General features: G+C 52.8%; 2 protein-coding genes across 2 annotated transcripts; both read right to left on the bottom strand.

The window, feature by feature from the left end:
• Positions 1-3,498: 3,498 nt before the first annotated feature.
• Positions 3,499-7,541, bottom strand: LOC140897530 (acetylcholinesterase). The gene is made up of 3 exons (XM_073310247.2): positions 6,046-7,541; positions 4,468-4,634; positions 3,499-3,533 (listed from the first exon to the last, which is right to left on the bottom strand). Exons 1-3 carry the CDS (start codon positions 7,539-7,541, stop codon positions 3,499-3,501), a joined length of 1,698 nt encoding a protein of 565 aa, XP_073166348.1.
• A 5,535-nt stretch (positions 7,542-13,076) lies between these two features.
• On the bottom strand, positions 13,077-17,125 carry LOC140897529 (acetylcholinesterase). The gene is made up of 3 exons (XM_073310246.2): positions 15,630-17,125; positions 14,046-14,212; positions 13,077-13,111 (listed from the first exon to the last, which is right to left on the bottom strand). The coding sequence occupies exons 1-3, from the start codon at positions 17,123-17,125 to the stop codon at positions 13,077-13,079; spliced, it is 1,698 nt and encodes a 565-aa protein (XP_073166347.2).
• Between the last annotated feature and the right edge of the window lie 5,083 nt (positions 17,126-22,208).

Here is a 22,208-nt window from a genome sequence, read left to right as displayed (position 1 = left end):
AGGTATGTTGGCAACAAGAAGAAAGCCAAGGAATGTGTGGGCCCCTTACTGAATGAGGGAGGCAACCTAGTGACAGAGGATGTGGAAAAAGCTAATGTACTCAATGCTTTTTTTGCCTCTGTTTTCACTAACAAGGTCAGCTCCCAGACTGCTGCGCTGGGCATCACAAAATGCGGAAGAGATGGCCAGCCCTCTGTGGAGATAGAGGCGGTTAGGGACTATTTAGAAAAGCTGGACGTGCACAAGTCCATGGGGCCGGACGAGTTGCATCCGAGAGTGCTGAAGGAATTGGCGGCTGTGATTGCAGAGCCACTGGCCATTATCTTTGAAAACTCGTGGCAAACCGGGGAAGTCCCGGATGACTGGAAAAAGGCTAATGTAGTGCCAATCTTTAAAAAAGGGAAGAAGGAAGATCCTGGGAACTACAGGCCAGTCAGCCTCACCTCAGTCCCTGGAAAAATCATGGAGCAGGTCCTCAAAGAATCAATCCTGAAGCACTTGCATGAGAGGAAAGTGATCAGGAACAGCCAGCATGGATTCACCAAGGGAAGGTCATGCCTGACTAATCTAATCGCCTTTTATGATGAGATTACTGGTTCTGTGGATGAAGGGAAAGCAGTGGATGTATTGTTTCTTGACTTTAGCAAAGCTTTTGACACGGTCTCCCATAGTATTCTTGTCAGCAAGTTAAGGAAGTATGGGCTGGATGAATGCACTATAAGGTGGGTAGAAAGCTGGCTAGATTGTCGGGCTCAACGGGTAGTGATCAATGGCTCCATGTCTAGTTGGCAGCCGGTATCAAGTGGAGTGCCCCAAGGGTCGGTCCTGGGGCCGGTTTTATTCAATATCTTCATAAATGATCTGGAGGATGGTGTGGATTGCACTCTCAGCAAATTTGCGGATGATACTAAACTGGGAGGAGTGGTAGATACGCTGGAGGGGAGGGATAGGATACAGAAGGACCTAGACCAATTGGAAGATTGGGCCAAAAGGAATCTGATGAGGTTCAATAAGGATAAGTGCAGGGTCCTGCACTTAGGACGGAAGAACCCAATGCACAGCTACAGACTAGGGACCGAATGGCTAGGCAGCAGTTCTGTGGAAAAGGACCTAGGGGTGACAGTGGACGAGAAGCTGGATATGAGTCAGCAGTGTGCCCTTGTTGCCAAGAAGGCCAATGGCATTTTGGGATGTATAAGTAGGGGCATAGCGAGCAGATCGAGGGACGTGATCGTTCCTCTCTATTCGACATTGGTGAGGCCTCATCTGGAGTACTGTGTCCAGTTTTGGGCCCCACACTTCAAGAAGGATGTGGATAAATTGGAGAGAGTCCAGCGAAGGGCAACAAAAATGATTAGGGGACTGGAACACATGAGTTATGAGGAGAGGCTGAGGGAGCTGGGATTGTTTAGCCTGCAGAAGAGAAGAATGAGGGGGGATTTGATAGCTGCTTTCAACTACCTGAAAGGGGGTTCCAAAGAGGATGGCTCTAGACTGTTCTCAATGGTAGCAGATGACAGAACGAGGAGTAATGGTCTCAAGTTGCAGTGGGGGAGGTTTAGATTGGATATTAGGAAAAACTTTTTCACTAAGAGGGTGGTGAAACACTGGAATGCGTTACCTAGGGAGGTGGTAGAATCTCCTTCCTTAGAGGTTTTTAAGGTCAGGCTTGACAAAGCCCTGGCTGGGATGATTTAACTGGGAATTGGTCCTGCTTTGAGCAGGGGGTTGGACTAGATGACCTTCTGGGGTCCCTTCCAACCCTGATATTCTATGATTCTATGACTCTATACACTGCCACTCACACATGTATTAATACTTACCCCTAACAGCCCACGGGACCTGCAACCCCTGGGCTCCATTGCCCAACCCTAACACCCTAATTATAACCTGGCTCCCCAAATCTGACTACCTGACTCTAACTCTTAAGCCTGTAACCCTTAAACCTACTCCTCGTCAGCCCGCCCCTCAGCTCTCCTCACAGCCATAGCTGGCTTCAGACCCCAGATTTTAGGTCTGAGCCAGCCCCAAGCCCAACCCCACTTCCTTCCTTGCCTATCCAGATTGTAAACCCAGCACGACCCAGTCCAGCCCGCGTGCAAAGTGCCACTCACCCTGTCAGAGCAGGAGAAATAATAATAGATACAGCAGTTAACGATGGGAGAAATGATGGTTCAATGCTTCTTCAACTGAGGTCTGAGTTGAACTGAGAGAACTGAGCCATAGGGCATGCTGGAAGTCAGGATCTGGCGGGCTTGCCCTTCCAGGGGATGGGCGTTTTGCAAGAGTTGTGCCAAGCCCATGTGCTCTAGGGGTTTGCGACACCACCCCGGTTACTGGGACAATGATTAGGTGGTTGAACAGGGGCCTTTCTCCTCTAGGGGAGGCTGGATCTGATGTGGGGAGGGGCAGGGAAGGGGGAACCAGCTGGTTCAGGGGATGGGGAAAGGGACATGGGGCCTTTACTCTCTCTCTCGAGGGCACTGGTTCCAGATTTTGTCATTCCCATCAGTGTGCACTGAGTTGTGGAGGCTCAGCCCAACCCCCAGGTGGGCCAGGGCCCCTGTCCCAAACTCCACCAGCTCCTGAGCAGGGAGGCTGAGGAATGACTGGACCACAGAGTCCCTGCCCCTCAGAGGAGATCTGTGCAGGGAATGGGGTCATGGGGAGTGGGTGATGTGTGCATTTGGGGCACTCTCCCCATACCCTGCCAGCTGGCTGAGAAAACATCTGTCTCTGTGGCTTGTATTGTATAGTGGCCCACAAATGTCATCAATAAACCACCAATTTCCTTCGACTCCTTGGTGTGTACAGTTCTTCCTCACAGTCCAGTGAGCACCATCCAGGAGAGGATTGGGGCTAGTGGGTTAGAGCAGAGAGGCCGGGGGTCAGGATTCCTGGGTTCTCTCCCAAGGACTGGGAGGAGAGTGGGATCTAGTGGTTAGAGCAGAGGGGGGCTGGGAGTTAGGACTCCTGGGTGTTATCCCCTGTCTGAGGACGAGAGGGGGTCTAAGGGTTAGAGACATGTGAGCTGGAAGTCAAGACGCCTGGGTTCTATCGCAGACCTTGGAGGGCATTGGGGTCTAGTTGGTTAGACCGGAGAGGCTGGGAGTCAGGACTCCGGCGTTCCATATCTCTGGGTGCAGAGTGTGATCTCTGCACTTTGTCATTTGCCTCTTCAAACACCAGAGCAGCATTTACCCCCGATGTAATCTTTGTTCCCCATTATCTCAACACAACTCCCATCGCACCAACACGCTCTCTCTCTCCTACTCAGGAGGAGCTAATCAACCTCACACACCAGGGCTCTGTCTCCAAACTGAATACGCTTTAATGCACTGGGGGTGGAGGAATTGCAGAGGGAGGGTCAATCCATGGATTCCCAGCTGGTTCATTAGCAGGATCCTCGTTAATGAATTGGCAGGCACTAACAGGAACTGGATCCTCTGGTCTGCATGGAGGGTTCCCCCCATAAGGGGATTGTAATTGCTCAGCTCTTCATTCATGGCCCCCCAGGCTGGGCAGGTCTTCTCCTGTGGAACACACAATGAGTGCGGTTAACAGCAGTGGGGAGGAGCTCAGACTCTGCGGGGGTTTGTCTACTTGTAAACAGGAGAGGAGATCTGCAGAGGAAACCAGGTGCTGCAAAGGCTCAGTATGGGATGCTCATCTCTTACGGTCAGTGCTAATCTCTGTGCACTAGGGGGTGCTTTTCTGCAAAGAGCGGCTTGGGGGGGAGTCAGGAGGGAGCTGTCCCCCCACATTTAGTGCCCCCCAGTAATATATTCTAGCAGTGGGGAACGCTGTTCTGCTAGAGATCCCGAGTTTTGCAGCATCTGTGACCCCAGGGTCCAACGTGGAAGCTTCTGTTCTGCCTCCCATAAGCGGCCCCCTGGCACACGGGATTCCCAGTGACTATTCGATTCTCCTTCAATCCCTGTCTTACACAGTTACACAGTGGCTGCATCCCTCCCGAGAGCCAGCTGTATGTCATTCTTTCTTTGCCACCTTTCTCTTCTGTGTCATTACAGGCCACTTACCCTCAGCCCGCAGTGTCCTCAGATCCATCGCTTCATCCCCAGCCACCCTACCGGGAATCCCTCTGTCTGAGCTCATGCCTCCTCCCCTGAAATGGGGGCTACGTGGGGAGCCGATGGAGAGGAAACAAGGTTGTCATCTTCCTACCCAGAGGGGCTGAGGAAGAGAAGATGGGGTAGAGCCTGGGGCTGCCCCACAGCAGATGGGATCTGGAGTTCCCAGGATATGCAAGTTCTCCCCCAGACAGGAGAATCTAGGAGACCAGAAGATCCCATGGAAAAGGGAATGTGAGCTGGGATCTTTTGCTGCTGGAGGGGAGCCATCTCCAATCCAGCCCAAGGGTTGGGGGCCTGGATGGCTGAGAGGGGTGGGGAGAGACGGGGCCTTTCCCCTCTAGGGCTGCCATCCTCTCATCCCGCTGATGCTCACCTGGGACTTTTGGTTTCTCTGACAGCAATGATGCCAAGAATTCACAGCGTGAGACGGGTAATGCCCTCTCAGGTTTGGGCGGCTTCAGGCTGATGCGCTCAAAGTTCTCCTTTGCGGGGTCGTAGGTGGGCCACTGCTTCCCGCTATCCTCTCCCACCATGGGTTTCCTGCATGGAAAATGAACATGCCTCACTTAGGTTAGTATTGTGGCTTGGTGGGGACAGGAATGTGCCCCAGCTGGTGTCTAACATCCCAGATGCAGGGGTTTGGCCTCTTTCCAAAATGGCTGCCATCCCATGTTGCTGCAAATGAGAGTGGAGCCAGAGGCTGCCCTCAGTTAAGATGGGTGCTGCCTCCCAGTCTTTTCATATGGGGTGATGCTACAGGTTGCCCTTTATAAACTTGGCCACTTTATTTCGTTGTTCTCCATGAAATTGAAGCCACAGGCGGCCCTGAGTAATAATGGCTGCCATTGTAAAATGAGACTTCCTCTAGGGAAGATGGCCACTGTTTTCCATTGTTTGCAATGGGTCTGAAACCAGCCTTCCCTCAGCAAAGATGGACATCCTTTGTGCTCACAGACAGGTCAGAGTAGTGTGGGGAGCAGAGCAACATACGGGGTGCAGGGGGACATGGCCAGGGAATGTGGGGGCATAGATAGGAGGATCTGAACTGGAAGGGAGTGTCTAGTTTTGCTCTTACTTAAAATGGCATCTCTCACTTGTCCTTTCAACGAGGATGCCGCCCTATCAGGGTAAGCTGCCACCACCAAGTTATTTAACAAAGAATTAGGGAAAGGGCCACTTGGAGTTCCTATTCCCCCAAAATATCCCCCCCAAGCCTTACACCCCCTTTCCTGGGGAGGCTTGAGAATAATATCCTGACCAATTGGTTACAAAGTGATCACAGACCCAAAGCCGTGGGTCTTAGGACAATAGAGAAATCAGTCAGGTTCTTAAAAGAAGGATTTTATTTAAAAAAAAAGAAGGTAAAAATCACCTCTGTAAAATCAGGATGGAAAATAATTTTACAGGGTAACAAAAGATTCAAAAACACAGAGGATTTCCTTCTGGGCCAAACTTTTAGGTTACAAAAAGAAAACCAGAAATACACTTTCCTCTCAGAACAGAGAAAATCACAAGCCAAAACAAAAATAAGCTAATGCATTCCCTTGCTTGTACTTACTGATTCTGATGGAGTTGGATTGCTTGCTTCCAGCCAGGTTACCTGAGCTTCTTAACCCTTTGCAGGGAAAAGGATTTTGTGCCTCTGGCCAGGAGGGATTTTATAGTACTGCATACAGGAAGGTTGTTACCCTTCCCTTTATATTTATGACAGGCCCCTTAACCTTCTCCTAGTTAAACTACATAGATTGAGATCCTTGAGTCTATCGCTATAAGGCAAGGTTTCTAATCCCTTAGACATTCTCGTGGCTCTTCTCTGGACCTTTTCCAATTTATCAAGACCCTATAATTACCCAGGTGATCCCATTAAACCTTCTTATAAATTGGCATGGCATTAGCTTTCTCCCAGTCTTCTGGATCAGGGGGACAAGAGGATTGTGGGGGATTGCCTTACCCGCTCCAGGCGTACACCGCAAGGTACTGCATCACTCTGCGGCTCAGCGCTACCTCAGCCTCTGTGTGGTTGGATCCTACCACGGATGCCAGGGTCCCGAACACGTAGGGGATCTCAGAGCCGTGTGGCACCCCCATCCATTCAGGTATAGACAAGCCACTGCTGCGGTGGGCGAAGTGGTAGGTGTACACAGGATTTCCAGCCTCTGCCTGTTGCCTTGCCATCTCCAGTACCGGGCACACAACTACATAGTCACCAGCGATTTGTTCCATGGCCCATCGGTACTGTGCCTCTCCCTGCTTCTTCCCTTCCTGGATGTACCACCGTGCCATGGCTTGGATGGCCTTGTCTGGCACCCCTGGCACTATCAGCCTCACCACCTGCAGCAGCTCCTCCCAGCCGATGGAGCTGGCGTTCTCCAGGTTAAAGCCGGGGGCAGCAAAGTATAATATGTAGGATCCTTCGTTGGTGACGAAACCAAGCCCGATGGGTATTGGCTGGCCGTGCCTGCCCTGCAGGAGTCTTGGTGGTGTATCAGGGAGGAAATCTCCATCTGGTGTCGGCACAAAGGGGAGCCCCAGCTGCTTCTTGCGGTTCAAGATGGAGAACTGGTGTTTGGGGAACTCCCCGGGTTCCTTCCCCTGCAGGCAGGCCACCAGGGCCGTGTTGTTACCATCGGAGCAGCCCAGCAGCTGGCCCAGCCTCTGGCCTCTCGCCTTGGCCTCTTCAAGTGAAATCCAAGCGCATGGTGCGTTCGGGGCTCCGCTCTGCAGTGCGGCCCTGGTGAAGAGGGGCCGGCTCCCCGGGGAGAGGAGGTGGAAGCCGACTGATCGAGCCCCAGCATCGTGGCCGAAGAGTAAGAAATGGGCCGGGTCCCCACCGAAGGCGGCCGCGTTGTCCCGCAGCCAGCGCATCGCCAGTCGCTGGTCCCATAGGCCGGCGTTCCCCGGGGCGGCCGGGGGCAGGGACAGGAAGCCCAGCGCCCCCAGCCGGTAGTTCATGGAAGCCACGATCAGGTTCTCAGTGGCGGCTAAGAAGCGCCCATCATAGATGTCGAGTGAGGCTGCCCCTGTGAAGAACCCACCACCGTGGATCCAGGTGACGATGGCGGCTGGCGGAGAGGGACGGGGATGGGGCACCCAGACATTGAGGAAGAGGCAGTCCTCAGACTGTGGCACTTTGAATGTCTGTGTTTCAGTCTGAGGGTAACCAGTGAGCAGAGGCTGGTGGCACATATTGCCAAAGCTAGAGGCTTCCAGGACGTGGCTCCAGGGCTGGTGGGGAATTGGCTTCTGGAAACGCAAGGCCCCCACGGGAGGCTCGGCGTAGGGGATGCCCAGGAATGCCGTCACTGTGCTGGAGCCGACCTGGAGGCGCTTGCCCCGGATGGGGCCGCTGGTGGTGAGCACCACGGTGCCATCGTCATCGGAACCAGAGCTGGAGCCCAGCAGGGAGAGGAGGAGCAGGCAGGGGAAAGTGGGGAGGAGTCCCAGCATCGCGGCAGCTGGAAGGGAAACCCCCGCAGAGGGAGTTATAGGGAACTGGATACATGGTCTGTCCCCTCTACGGGGTGCTGGGTCCCATCCAATCCCAGCCACCTAAATCCAGACAGCAGGAGGATGCTCCCTATGTCAGCATGGATCCCCTTTAGCAAATAGAACCCCCTTGTCGGTTCCACCCATGCTCTGGCTCCCTGCTGTGTTCCCTGCTCTGCATCAATCCTGACTCTCATTCTGGGAGGGGAGTGGGATCTAGTGGTTAGAGATGGGAGGGAGGCTGGGATTGAGGGCTCCTGGGTTTTATCCTCAGCTTTGGGAAGGGAGTGGGGTCTAGTGGGCTAGAGTGTCGGGCTCTGGGAGCCAGAGCTCCTGGGTTCTATCACTGGTTCTGGATAGGGAATGGGGTATGGTGGGTTATACCACTGTGGGACCGGAGTCAAGAGTCCTGCTACCGGGCAGAAATAGGACAGAAAATATCATGTTGCCTTCATATAAATCCATGGTATGCCCACATCTTGAACACTGTGTGCATATGAGGTCGCCCCATCTCAAAAAAGCGATACTGGAATTGGAAAAGGTTCAGAGAAGGGCAAGAAAAATGATTCGGGGTATGGAACGGCTTCCGTATGAGGAGAGATGAATAAGACTGGGACTTTTCAGCTTGGAAAAAAGATGGCTAAGGGGAGATATGATTGAGGTCTGTAAAATCATGACTGGTGTAGAGAAAGTAGATAAGGAAGTGTTGTGTACTGCTTCTCATATCACAAGAACTAGGGGTCCCCCAATGAAATTAATAGGCAGCAGGTTTAAAATGAATAAAAGGAAGTATTTCTTCACACAGCGCACAGTCACCCTGTGGAACTCCTTGCCGGAGGATGTTGTGAAGGGCAAGACCGTAACAAGGTTCAGAAAAGAACTAGATAAATTCATGGAGGATTGGTCCATCGATGGCTGTTAGCCAGGATGATCAGGGATGGTGTCCCTAGCCTCTGTTTGCCAGAAGCTGGGAATGGGCGACAGGGGATGGATCACTTGATGATTCCCTGTTCTGTTCATTCCCTGTGGGGTACCTGGTATTGGCCACTGTGCAAAGACAGGATCCTGGGCTAGATGGACCTTTGGTCTGACCCAGTAGGGCCATTCTTATGTTCTTATGCTCTGGGAAGGCAGTGGGGACCAGTGAGTGAGAGCAGGGGGTGCTGGGAGGCAGGACTCTTTGGGTTCTCTCCCCAGTTCTGAGAATGGGGTCTGTAGAAAGGGTATTAGGTGGGTAACTGCCTAGACTGATCCCAATTCCTGCTGTTCTTCCACTTCATTCACTCCCTGGTCCCCTCTGTCCCTATCTTTGAGCCAGTGGGGCCCCGGGTAGCACAGACTCACCTGCCCTTCTCCTTGGCACACTCACAGTCGTGTCTTGCGTCTCAGCAGGAATGGGAGCTGGGTGGATGCCTCAGATAGCAAGATTAACAGTCAGGGAGCAGCCACGGGGACTTATTTATCCTCAAATCCATGTTCTCATTGGGCTGTGCACACACGGGGGAAGGAGGATTGGGGCCGACTGGGTGGAGCTGCAGGGGAGGAGTCAAGGGCTTTGGGAACAGAGATCCAGTTGGGTTCACAGGGTGAGAGGTCTAGGGCCTGAAGGGCCGTGATCCCTGAATTGCAGCCACCTCTGCGGAGGGGCAGCTGGGTAACAGGAAATGAACTGGGGATCCTGTGTCCAAAGAAAGCACAGTGTTGATTTTTGGGTAGGGGGCAAAATGGAAGAAGTAAAGGGGGTGTTTAGCCAGGGGACCCAGGCGCATTCCCCACCCTGGAAGGATAGTGCCTGGGGATGTTCAGTGACAAGCGGGGCTTATGGCTAATGAGCAGGTGAGCACTTGCTGTAGCCCAGCACCAGTCCGGGGCATTTGGGTCTGCACTGACTCCAAGGGGAGGGCGCCCCCTAGTGAGTCCCCACACCCCTCCCTGCTGCATTGATTCCCCTAATGCCACGCTGGGGTATGGAGGTCAGCACAGATTGTGAGGGGAGAGGACCCTAGTGAGTGAATGCGTCCCTGTGGTAGGGCACATCCAAATGCCAGACGCCTTCTTGTCAACTTGATTGAATTGGCCTCGTTGGTACTGACCCCGCGCTTGCTAAGGCAACTCCTATCTTTTCAGGTGCTGTATATTTATACCTGCCTACTGTATTTTCACTCCATGCATTGATAAAGTGGGTTATAGCCCACGAAAGCTTATGCCCAAATACATTGGTTAGTCTCTAAGATGCCACTAGGACTCCTTGTTGTTTTTGCTGATACACATCTGAAAGCTACCCCTCTGAAATCTGTCTGGGGACAGCACCGCTGCCCAGCTCCCTGTAGCATCTGCAGATTTTCCGAGGTCTCCCTTTCAAATCCTGCCCTTGCTGCAGCCCTCTTAGCTTGGGAGAGCCGCTCCAGGTGAGATCCTGGTTCTGACATCATGTGATTGAGTCAGGATCATTAATGACAGCTCTGGGCATCTTTGTTCCTCCTGGGAGGGTGGGAGTAGGTCTGAAATTGCCTGAAGGTGCTGGGCTGCTTCTTAACCTCATTTGGCAATAGGGGTTTTGTTTCTTCTAGTTGCCACCACTAGTCACAAGTTGGTCACTGTTGACCCAAGTTGGGTGAGTCATGGCAGAATGCTGACTGCATATTACTTTGGCGTGGCAGAAGTCAACGTTTATTTCTTTATAATTTTGATGGATAATATCAAAGTTCGTTTTAAAGGATTTTTTTTCAATTTTTATTAATTTCAGCTTTTGGGAAATTCTGGGGGCAGGTCAGACAATTATTTAATGGCAGGTGAGAGCCAATAAGTTAAAGTTTCATGCACTGTAAAACATCAATTGTCAACCCCCCCCTCTCAAAAGATATAAAGTAAGTTGAACTTCAATACATTTTCAAGCGGGATTTTCCTTATTTTGAGTATCTGTACATTTCATTGATTATCAATGGAAATATTTTTCCATCAGATTGTGTGTGCGCAGTGAAATCGATGTATTATGAAGTGTACCGATGTATTGTAATCTTTCCAAGCCTAATATCGCTAAGGAGATTTAGCATAGATATCTGGGGCAGCAAGAGAGCAGGGGAGTTTCTGCTGGGTGGGATTGCGGAGAACTGGCAGAGCTGTGGAGGGGGGAAGCCCACAGCTGGGAAATCAAGAGGCTGTGGCTCAGGATCTGTGGGGAGTGGGGAGAAGTGAGGGCTTGGATGGGGCAGGGTTTGCAGGAGGAGACTGATGGTGATCGGCAGAGCTGGGGGAGAGGGATGGAGCCCAGAGCCGTGATAGCAGGGGGATCAGATTGGGATTGAGGAGTGTCGGTGGAGCTGTGGGGAGAGGGGAAGCCCAGGGCAGTGAGGGGATAGCCAGGGGCTTGTGTGTCAGGAGTGAATAGAGATTAGGTGAATTTTTCCCCTGCGGCTAATTAATGCATCCTCGTCCTGTTCGTTCTTCTGTTGATCCAAACAACTCACACGTTGGGTAATCAGTCGACTTGTGTGTGCGTGTTCTTTCCGTGCCCTGTGCAGCTCTGTGCAGATCGCCGGTTCAGCAGGCCTCGAGAGCCCTACCCAGCATGGCTAAGTGCCGTAGGTGGGATCGTCATTAGTAACCCTGTTGAGGCCACTCGGTGCTTCTGTCCCGGGAGCTGCAATGTCCTTCGAAGATACTGCAGCATGTTCATTCAGCAGAGCTCGATGTTACTCGCAAACGAAGACCACAGGCTCAGTCCAGTGGCGAAGGCGCTCAGCCAGGTTTATTGTCCACGAAGCCCGGTCCTGGCTCCCTGGGTCAATGTCTACACTGCCACTCACACATGTATTAATACTTACCCCTAACAGCCAACGGGACCTGCAACCCCTGAGCTCCATTGCCCAACCCTAACACCCTAATTATAACCTGGCTCCCCAAATCTGACTACCTGACTCTAACTCTTAAGCCTGTAACCCTTAAACCTACTCCTCGTCAGCCCGCCCCTTAGCTCTCCTCACAGCCATAGCTGGCTTCAGACCCCAGATTTTAGGTCTGAGCCAGCCCCAAGCCCAACCCCACTTCCTTCCTTGCCTATCCAGATTGTAAACCCAGCACGGCCCAGTCCAGCCCGCGTGCAAAGTGCCACTCACCCTGTCAGAGCAGGAGAAATAATAATAGATACAGCAGTTAACGATGGGAGAAATGATGGTTCAATGCTTCTTCAACTGAGGTCTGAGTTGAACTGAGAGAACTGAGCCATAGGGCATGCTGGAAGTCAGGATCTGGCGGGCTTGCCCTTCCAGGGGATGGGTGTTTTGCAAGAGTTGTGCCAAGCCCATGTGCTCTAGGGGTTTGCGACACCACCCCGGCTACTGGGACAATGATTAGGTGGTTGAACAGGGGCCTTTCCCCTCTAGGGGAGGCTGGATCTGATGTGGGGAGGGGCAGGGAAGGGGGAACCAGCTGGTTCAGGGGATGGGGAAAGGGACATGGGGCCTTTACTCTCTCAAGGGCACTGGTTCCATATTTTGTCATTCCCATCTGTGTGCACTGAGTTGTGGAGGCTCAGCCCAACCCCCAGGTGGGCCAGGACCCCTGTCCCAAATTCCACCAGCTCCTAAGCAGGGAGGCTGAGGAATGACTGGACCACAGAGTCCCTGCCCCTCAGAGGAGATCTGTGCAGGGAATGGGGTCATGGGGAGTGGGTGCTGTGTGCATTTGGGGCACTCTCCCCATACCCTGCCAGCTGGCTGAGAAAACATCTGTCTCTGTGGCTTGTATTGTATAGTGGCCCACAAATGTCATCAATAAACCACCAATTTCCTTCGACTCCTTGGTGTGTACAGTTCTTCCTCACAGTCCAGTGAGCACCATCCAGGAGGGAATTGGGGCTAGTGGGTTAGAGCAGAGAGGATGGGGTCAGGATTCCTAGGTTCTCTCCCAAGGACTGGGAGGAGAGTGGGATCTAGTGGTTAGAGCAGAGGGGGGCTGGGAGTTAGGACTCCTGGGTGTTATCCCATGTCTGAGGACGAGAGGGGGTCTAAGGGTTAGAGACATGTGAGCTGGAAGTCAAGACGCCTGGGTTCTATCGCAGACCTTGGAGGGCATTGGGGTCTAGTTGGTTAGACCGGAGAGGCTGGGAGTCAGGACTCCGGCGTTCCATATCTCTGGGTGCAGAGTGTGATCTCTGCACTTTGTCATTTGCCTCTTCAAACACCAGAGCAGCATTTACCCCCGATGTAATCTTTGTTCCCCATTATCTCAACACAACTCCCATCGCACCAACACTCTCTCTCTCTCTCCTACTCAGGAGGAGCTAATCAACCTCACACACCAGGGCTTGGTCTCCAGACTGAATATGCTTTAATGCACTGGGGGTGGAGGAATTGCAGAGGGAGGGTCAATCCATGGATTCCCAGCTGGTTCATTAGCAGGATCCTCGTTAATGAATTGGCAGGCACTAACAGGAACTGGATCCTCTGGTCTGCATGGAGGGTTCCCCCCATAAGGGGATTGTAATTGCTCAGCTCTTCATTCACGGCCCCCCAGGCTGGGCAGGTCTGCTCCTGTGGAACACACAATGAGTGGGGTTAACAGCAGTGGGGAGGAGCTCAGACTCTGCGGGGGTTTGTCTACTTGTAAACAGGAGAGGAGATCTGCAGAGGAAACCAGGTGCTGCAAAGGCTCAGTATGGGATGCTCATCTCTTACGGTCAGTGCTAATCTCCGTGCACTAGGGGGTGCTTTTCTGCAAAGAGCGGCTTGGGGGGGAGTCAGGAGGGAGCTGTCCCCCCACATTTAGTGCCCCCCAGTAATATATTCTAGCAGTGGGGAACGCTGTTCTGCTAGAGATCCCGTGTTTCGCAGCATCTGTGACCCCAGGGTCCAACGTGGAAGCTTCTGTTCTGCCTCCCATAAGCGGCCCCCTGGCACACGGGATTCCCAGTGACTATTGGATTCTCCTTCAATCCCTGCCTTACACAGTTACACAGTGGCTGCATCCCTCCTGAGAGCCAGCTCTATGTCATTCTTTCTTTGCCACCTTTCTCTTCTGTGTCATTACAGGCCACTTACCCTCAGCCCGCAGTGTCCTCAGATCCATCGCTTCATCCCCAGCCACCCTACCGGGAATCCCTCTGTCTGAGCTCATGCCTCCTCCCCTGAAATGGGGGCTACGTGGGGAGCCGATGGAGAGGAAACAAGGTTGTCATCTTCCTACCCAGAGGGGCTGAGGAAGAGAAGATGGGGTAGAGCCTGGGGCTGCCCCACAGCAGATGGGATCTGGAGTTCCCAGGATATGCAAGTTCTCCCCCAGACAGGAGAATCTAGGAGACCAGAAGATCCCATGGAAAAGGGAATGTGAGCTGGGATCTTTTGCTGCTGGAGGGGAGCCATCTCCAATCCAGCCCAAGGGTTGGGGGCCTGGATGGCTGAGAGGGGTGGGGAGAGACGGGGCCTTTCCCCTCTAGGGCTGCCATCCTCTCATCCCGCTGATGCTCACCTGGGACCTTTGGTTTCTCTGACAGCAATGATGCCAAGAATTCACAGCGTGAGGCGGGTAATGCCCTCTCAGGTTTGGGCGGCTTCAGGCTGATGCGCTCAAAGTTCTCCTTTGCGGGGTCGTAGGTGGGCCACTGCTTCCCGCTATCCTCTCCCACCATGGGTTTCCTGCATGGAAAATGAACATGCCTCACTTAGGTTAGTATTGTGGCTTGGTGGGGACAGGAATGTGCCCCAGCTGGTGTCTAACATCCCAGATGAAGGGGTTTGGCCTCTTTCCAAAATGGCTGCCATCCCATGTTGCTGCAAATGAGAGTGGAGCCAGAGGCTGCCCTCAGTTAAGATGGGTGCTGCCTCCCAGTCTTTTCATATGGGGTGATGCTACAGGTTGCCCTTTATAAACTTGGCCACTTTATTTCGTTGTTCTCCATGAAATTGAAGCCACAGGCGGCCCTGAGTAATAATGGCTGCCATTGTAAAATGAGACTTCCTCTAGGGAAGATGGCCACTGTTTTCCATTGTTTGCAATGGGTCTGAAACCAGCCTTCCCTCAGCAAAGATGGACATCCTTTGTGCTCACAGACAGGTCAGAGTAGTGTGGGGAGCAGAGCAACATACGGGGTGCGGGGGGACATGGCCAGGGAATGTGGGGGCATAGATAGGAGGATCTGAACTGGAAGGGAGTGTCTAGTTTTGCTCTTACTTAAAATGGCATCTCTCACTTGTCCTTTCAACGAGGATGCCGCCCTATCAGGGTAAGCTGCCACCACCAAGTTATTTAACAAAGAATTAGGGAAAGGACCACTTGGAGTTCCTATTCCCCCAAAATATCCCCCCCAAGCCTTACACCCCCTTTCCTGGGGAGGCTTGAGAATAATATCCTGACCAATTGGTTACAAAGTGATCACAGACCCAAAGCCGTGGGTCTTAGGACAATAGAGAAATCAGTCAGGTTCTTAAAAGAAGGATTTTATTTAAAAAAAAAGAAGGTAAAAATCACCTCTGTAAAATCAGGATGGAAAATAATTTTACAGGGTAACAAAAGATTCAAAAACACAGAGGATTTCCTTCTGGGCCAAACTTTTAGGTTACAAAAAGAAAACCAGAAATACACTTTCCTCTCAGAACAGAGAAAATCACAAGCCAAAACAAAAATAAGCTAATGCATTCCCTTGCTTGTACTTACTGATTCTGATTCTGATGGAGTTGGATTGCTTGCTTCCAGCCAGGTTACCTGAGCTTCTTAACCCTTTGCAGGGAAAAGGATTTTGTGCCTCTGGCCAGGAGGGATTTTATAGTACTGCATACAGGAAGGTTGTTACCCTTCCCTTTATATTTATGACAGGCCCCTTAACCTTCTCCTAGTTAGACTACATAGATTGAGATCCTTGAGTCTATCGCTATAAGGCAAGGTTTCTAATCCCTTAGACATTCTCGTGGCTCTTCTCTGGACCTTTTCCAATTTATCAAGACCCTATAATTACCCAGGTGATCCCATTAAACCTTCTTATAAATTGGCATGGCATTAGCTTTCTCCCAGTCTTCTGGATCAGGGGGAGAAGAGGATTGTGGGGGATTGCCTTACCCGCTCCAGGCGTACACCGCAAGGTACTGCATCACTCTGCGGCTCAGCGCTACCTCAGCCTCTGTGTGGTTGGATCCTACCACGGATGCCAGGGTCCCGAACACGTAGGGGATCTCAGAGCCGTGTGGCACCCCCATCCATTCAGGTATAGACAAGCCACTGCTGCGGTGGGCGAAGTGGTAGGTGTACACAGGATTTCCAGCCTCTGCCTGTTGCCTTGCCATCTCCAGTACCGGGCACACAACTACATAGTCACCAGCGATTTGTTCCATGGCCCATCGGTACTGTGCCTCTCCCTGCTTCTTCCCTTCCTGGATGTACCACCGTGCCATGGCTTGGATGGCCTTGTCTGGCACCCCTGGCACTATCAGCCTCACCACCTGCAGCAGCTCCTCCCAGCCGATGGAGCTGGCGTTCTCCAGGTTAAAGCCGGGGGCAGCAAAGTATAATATGTAGGATCCTTCGTTGGTGACGAAACCAAGCCCGATGGGTATTGGCTGGCCGTGCCTGCCCTGCAGGAGTCTTGGTGGTGTATCAGGGAGGAAATCTCCATCTGGTGTCGGCACAAAGGGGAGCCCCAGCTGCTTCTTGCGGTTCAAGATGGAGAACTGGTGTTTGGGGAACTCCCCGGGTTCCTTCCCCTGCAGGCAGGCCACCAGGGCCGTGTTGTTACCATCGGAGCAGCCCAGCAGCTGGCCCAGCCTCTGGCCTCTCGCCTTGGCCTCTTCAAGTGAAATCCAAGCGCATGGTTCGTTCGGGGCTCCGCTCTGCAGTGCGGCCCTGGTGAAGAGGGGCCGGCTCCCCGGGGAGAGGAGGTGGAAGCCGACTGATTGAGCCCCAGCATCGTGGCCGAAGAGTAAGAAATGGGCCGGGTCCCCACCGAAGGCAGCCGCGTTGTCCCGCAGCCAGCGCATCGCCAGTCGCTGGTCCCATAGGCCGGCGTTCCCCGGGGCGGCCGGGGGCAGGGACAGGAAGCCCAGCGCCCCCAGCCGGTAGTTCATGGAAGCCACGATCAGATTCTCAGTGGCGGCTAAGAAGCGCCCATCATAGATGTCGAGTGAGGCTGCCCCTGTGAAGAACCCACCACCGTGGATCCAGGTGACGATGGCGGCTGGCGGAGAGGGACGGGGATGGGGCACCCAGACATTGAGGAAGAGGCAGTCCTCAGACTGTGGCACTTTGAATGTCTGTGTTTCAGTCTGAGGGTAACCAGTGAGCAGAGGCTGGTGGCACATATTGCCAAAGCTAGAGGCTTCCAGGACGTGGCTCCAGGGCTGGTGGGGAATTGGCTTCTGGAAACGCAAGGCCCCCACGGGGGGCTCGGCGTAGGGGATGCCCAGGAATGCCGTCACTGTGCTGGAGCCGACCTGGAGGCGCTTGCCCCGGATGGGGCCGCTGGTGGTGAGCACCACGGTGCCATCGTCATCGGAACCAGAGCTGGAGCCCAGCAGGGAGAGGAGGAGCAGGCAGGGGAAAGTGGGGAGGAGTCCCAGCATCGCGGCAGCTGGAAGGGAAACCCCCGCAGAGGGAGTTATAGGGAACTGGATACATGGTCTGTCCCCTCTACGGGGTGCTGGGTCCCATCCAATCCCAGCCACCTAAATCCAGACAGCAGGAGGATGCTCCCTATGTCAGCATGGATCCCCTTTAGCAAATAGAACCCCCTTGTCGGTTCCACCCATGCTCTGGCTCCCTGCTGTGTTCCCTGCTCTGCATCAATCCTGACTCTCATTCTGGGAGGGGAGTGGGATCTAGTGGTTAGAGATGGGAGGGAGGCTGGGATTGAGGGCTCCTGGGTTTTATCCTCAGCTTTGGGAAGGGAGTGGGGTCTAGTGGGCTAGAGTGTCGGGCTCTGGGAGCCAGAGCTCCTGGGTTCTATCACTGGTTCTGGATAGGGAATGGGGTATGGTGGGTTATACCACTGTGGGACCGGAGTCAAGAGTCCTGCTACCGGGCAGAAATAGGACAGAAAATATCATGTTGCCTTCATATAAATCCATGGTATGCCCACATCTTGAACACTGTGTGCATATGAGGTCGCCCCATCTCAAAAAAGCGATACTGGAATTGGAAAAGGTTCAGAGAAGGGCAAGAAAAATGATTCAGGGTATGGAACGGCTTCCGTATGAGGAGAGATGAATAAGACTGGGACTTTTCAGCTTGGAAAAAAGATGGCTAAGGGGAGATATGATTGAGGTCTGTAAAATCATGACTGGTGTAGAGAAAGTAGATAAGGAAGTGTTGTGTACTGCTTCTCATATCACAAGAACTAGGGGTCCCCCAATGAAATTAATAGGCAGCAGGTTTAAAATGAATAAAAGGAAGTATTTCTTCACACAGCGCACAGTCACCCTGTGGAACTCCTTGCCGGAGGATGTTGTGAAGGGCAAGACCGTAACAAGGTTCAGAAAAGAACTAGATAAATTCATGGAGGATTGGTCCATCGATGGCTGTTAGCCAGGATGATCAGGGATGGTGTCCCTAGCCTCTGTTTGCCAGAAGCTGGGAATGGGCGACAGGGGATGGATCACTTGATGATTCCCTGTTCTGTTCATTCCCTGTGGGGTACCTGGCATTGGCCACTGTGCAAAGACAGGATCCTGGGCTAGATGGACCTTTGGTCTGACCCAGTAGGGCCATTCTTATGTTCTTATGCTCTGGGAAGGCAGTGGGGACCAGTGAGTGAGAGCAGGGGGTGCTGGGAGGCAGGACTCTTTGGGTTCTCTCCCCAGTTCTGAGAATGGGGTCTGTAGAAAGGGTATTAGGTGGGTAACTGCCTAGACTGATCCCAATTCCTGCTGTTCTTCCACTTCATTCACTCCCTGGACCCCTCTGTCCCTATCTTTGAGCCAGTGGGGCCCCGGGTAGCACAGACTCACCTGCCCTTCTCCTTGGCACACTCACAGTCGTGTCTTGCGTCTCAGCAGGAATGGGAGCTGGGTGGATGCCTCAGATAGCAAGATTAACAGTCAGGGAGCAGCCACGGGGACTTATTTATCCTCAAATCCATGTTCTCATTGGGCTGTGCACACACGGGGGAAGGAGGATTGGGGCCGACTGGGTGGAGCTGCAGGGGAGGAGTCAAGGGCTTTGGGAACAGAGATCCAGTTGGGTTCACAGGGTGAGAGGTCTAGGGCCTGAAGGGCCGTGATCCCTGAATTGCAGCCACCTCTGTGGAGGGGCAGCTGGGTAACAGGAAATGAACTGGGGATCCTGTGTCCAAAGAAAGCACAGTGTTGATTTTTGGGTAGGGGGCAAAATGGAAGAAGTAAAGGGGGTGTTTAGCCAGGGGACCCAGGCGCATTCCCCACCCTGGAAGGATAGTGCCTGGGGATGTTCAGTGACAAGCGGGGCTTATGGCTAATGAGCAGGTGAGCACTTGCTGTAGCCCAGCACCAGTCCGGGGCATTTGGGTCTGCACTGACTCCAAGGGGAGGGCGCCCCCTAGTGAGTCCCCACACCCCTCCCTGCTGCATTGATTCCCCTAATGCCACGCTGGGGTATGGAGGTCAGCACAGATTGTGAGGGGAGAGGACCCTAGTGAGTGAATGCGTCCCTGTGGTAGGGCACATCCAAATGCCAGACGCCTTCTTGTCAACTTGATTGAATTGGCCTCGTTGGTACTGACCCCGCGCTTGCTAAGGCAACTCCTATCTTTTCAGGTGCTGTATATTTATACCTGCCTACTGTATTTTCACTCCATGCATTGATAAAGTGGGTTATAGCCCACGAAAGCTTATGCCCAAATACATTGGTTAGTCTCTAAGATGCCACTAGGACTCCTTGTTGTTTTTGCTGATACACATCTGAAAGCTACCCCTCTGAAATCTGTCTGGGGACAGCACCGCTGCCCAGCTCCCTGTAGCATCTGCAGATTTTCCGAGGTCTCCCTTTCAAATCCTGCCCTTGCTGCAGCCCTCTTAGCTTGGGAGAGCCGCTCCAGGTGAGATCCTGGTTCTGACATCATGTGATTGAGTCAGGATCATTAATGACAGCTCTGGGCATCTTTGTTCCTCCTGGGAGGGTGGGAGTAGGTCTGAAATTGCCTGAAGGTGCTGGGCTGCTTCTTAACCTCATTTGGCAATAGGGGTTTTGTTTCTTCTAGTTGCCACCACTAGTCACAAGTTGGTCACTGTTGACCCAAGTTGGGTGAGTCATGGCAGAATGCTGACTGCATATTACTTTGGCGTGGCAGAAGTCAACGTTTATTTCTTTATAATTTTGATGGATAATATCAAAGTTCGTTTTAAAGGATTTTTTTTCAATTTTTATTAATTTCAGCTTTTGGGAAATTCTGGGGGCAGGTCAGACAATTATTTAATGGCAGGTGAGAGCCAATAAGTTAAAGTTTCATGCACTGTAAAACATCAATTGTCAACCCCCCCCTCTCAAAAGATATAAAGTAAGTTGAACTTCAATACATTTTCAAGCGGGATTTTCCTTATTTTGAGTATCTGTACATTTCATTGATTATCAATGGAAATATTTTTCCATCAGATTGTGTGTGCGCAGTGAAATCGATGTATTATGAAGTGTACCGATGTATTGTAATCTTTCCAAGCCTAATATCGCTAAGGAGATTTAGCATAGATATCTGGGGCAGCAAGAGAGCAGGGGAGTTTCTGCTGGGTGGGATTGCGGAGAACTGGCAGAGCTGTGGAGGGGGGAAGCCCACAGCTGGGAAATCAAGAGGCTGTGGCTCAGGATCTGTGGGGAGTGGGGAGAAGTGAGGGCTTGGATGGGGCAGGGTTTGCAGGAGGAGACTGATGGTGATCGGCAGAGCTGGGGGAGAGGGATGGAGCCCAGAGCCGTGATAGCAGGGGGATCAGATTGGGATTGAGGAGCGTCGGTGGAGCTGTGGGGAGAGGGGAAGCCCAGGGCAGTGAGGGGATAGCCAGGGGCTTGTGTGTCAGGAGTGAATAGAGATTAGGTGAATTTTTCCCCTGGGGCTAATTAATGCATCCTCGTCCTGTTCGTTCTTCTGTTGATCCAAACAACTCACACGTTGGGTAATCAGTCGACTTGTGTGTGCGTGTTCTTTCCGTGCCCTGTGCAGCTCTGTGCAGATCGCCGGTTCAGCAGGCCTCGAGAGCCCTACCCAGCATGGCTAAGTGCCGTAGGTGGGATCGTCATTAGTAACCCTGTTGAGGCCACTCGGTGCTTCTGTCCCGGGAGCTGCAATGTCCTTCGAAGATACTGCAGCATGTTCATTCAGCAGAGCTCGATGTTACTCGCAAACGAAGACCACAGGCTCAGTCCAGTGGCGAAGGCGCTCAGCCAGGTTTATTGTCCACGAAGCCCGGTCCTGGCTCCCTGGGTCAATGTCTACACTGCCACTCACACATGTATTAATACTTACCCCTAACAGCCAACGGGACCTGCAACCCCTGAGCTCCATTGCCCAACCCTAACACCCTAATTATAACCTGGCTCCCCAAATCTGACTACCTGACTCTAACTCTTAAGCCTGTAACCCTTAAACCTACTCCTCGTCAGCCCGCCCCTTAGCTCTCCTCACAGCCATAGCTGGCTTCAGACCCCAGATTTTAGGTCTGAGCCAGCCCCAAGCCCAACCCCACTTCCTTCCTTGCCTATCCAGATTGTAAACCCAGCACGGCCCAGTCCAGCCCGCGTGCAAAGTGCCACTCACCCTGTCAGAGCAGGAGAAATAATAATAGATACAGCAGTTAACGATGGGAGAAATGATGGTTCAATGCTTCTTCAACTGAGGTCTGAGTTGAACTGAGAGAACTGAGCCATAGGGCATGCTGGAAGTCAGGATCTGGCGGGCTTGCCCTTCCAGGGGATGGGTGTTTTGCAAGAGTTGTGCCAAGCCCATGTGCTCTAGGGGTTTGCGACACCACCCCGGCTACTGGGACAATGATTAGGTGGTTGAACAGGGGCCTTTCCCCTCTAGGGGAGGCTGGATCTGATGTGGGGAGGGGCAGGGAAGGGGGAACCAGCTGGTTCAGGGGATGGGGAAAGGGACATGGGGCCTTTACTCTCTCTCTCTCTCGAGGGCTCTGGTTCCAGATTTTGTCATTCCCATCTGTGTGCACTGAGTTGTGGAGGCTCAGCCCAACCCCCAGGTGGGTCAGGGCCCCTGTCCCAAACTCCACCAGCTCCTGAGCAGGGAGGCTGAGGAATGACTGGACCACAGAGTCCCTGCCCCTCAGAGGAGATCTGTGCAGGGAATGGGGTCATGGGGAGTGGGTGCTGTGTGCATTTGGGGCACTCTCCTTATCCCTATACCCACTTCGCCTCCTCCCCATACCCTGCCAGCTGGCTGAGAAAACATCTGTCTCAGTGGCTTGTATTGTATAGTGGCCCACAAATATCATCAATAAACCACCAATTTCCTTCGACTCCTTGGTGTGTACAGTTCTTCCTCACAGTCCAGTGAGCACCATCCAGGAGGGGATTGGGGCTAGTGGGTTAGAGCAGAGAGGCCGGGGGTCAGGATTCCTGGGTTCTCTCCCAAGGACTGGGAGGAGAGTGGGATCTAGTGGTTAGAGCAGAGGGGGGCTGGGAGTTAGGACTCCTGGGTGTTATCCCCTGTCTGAGGACGAGAGGGGTCTA

Source organism: Lepidochelys kempii, chromosome 14, assembly GCF_965140285.1.
Source record: "Lepidochelys kempii isolate rLepKem1 chromosome 14, rLepKem1.hap1, whole genome shotgun sequence".
NCBI classification, from domain to species: Eukaryota; Metazoa; Chordata; order Testudines; family Cheloniidae; genus Lepidochelys; species Lepidochelys kempii.
The sequence above is the reverse complement of the archived record's forward strand: the minus strand, read 5'-3'. Positions and strand labels throughout refer to the sequence as shown.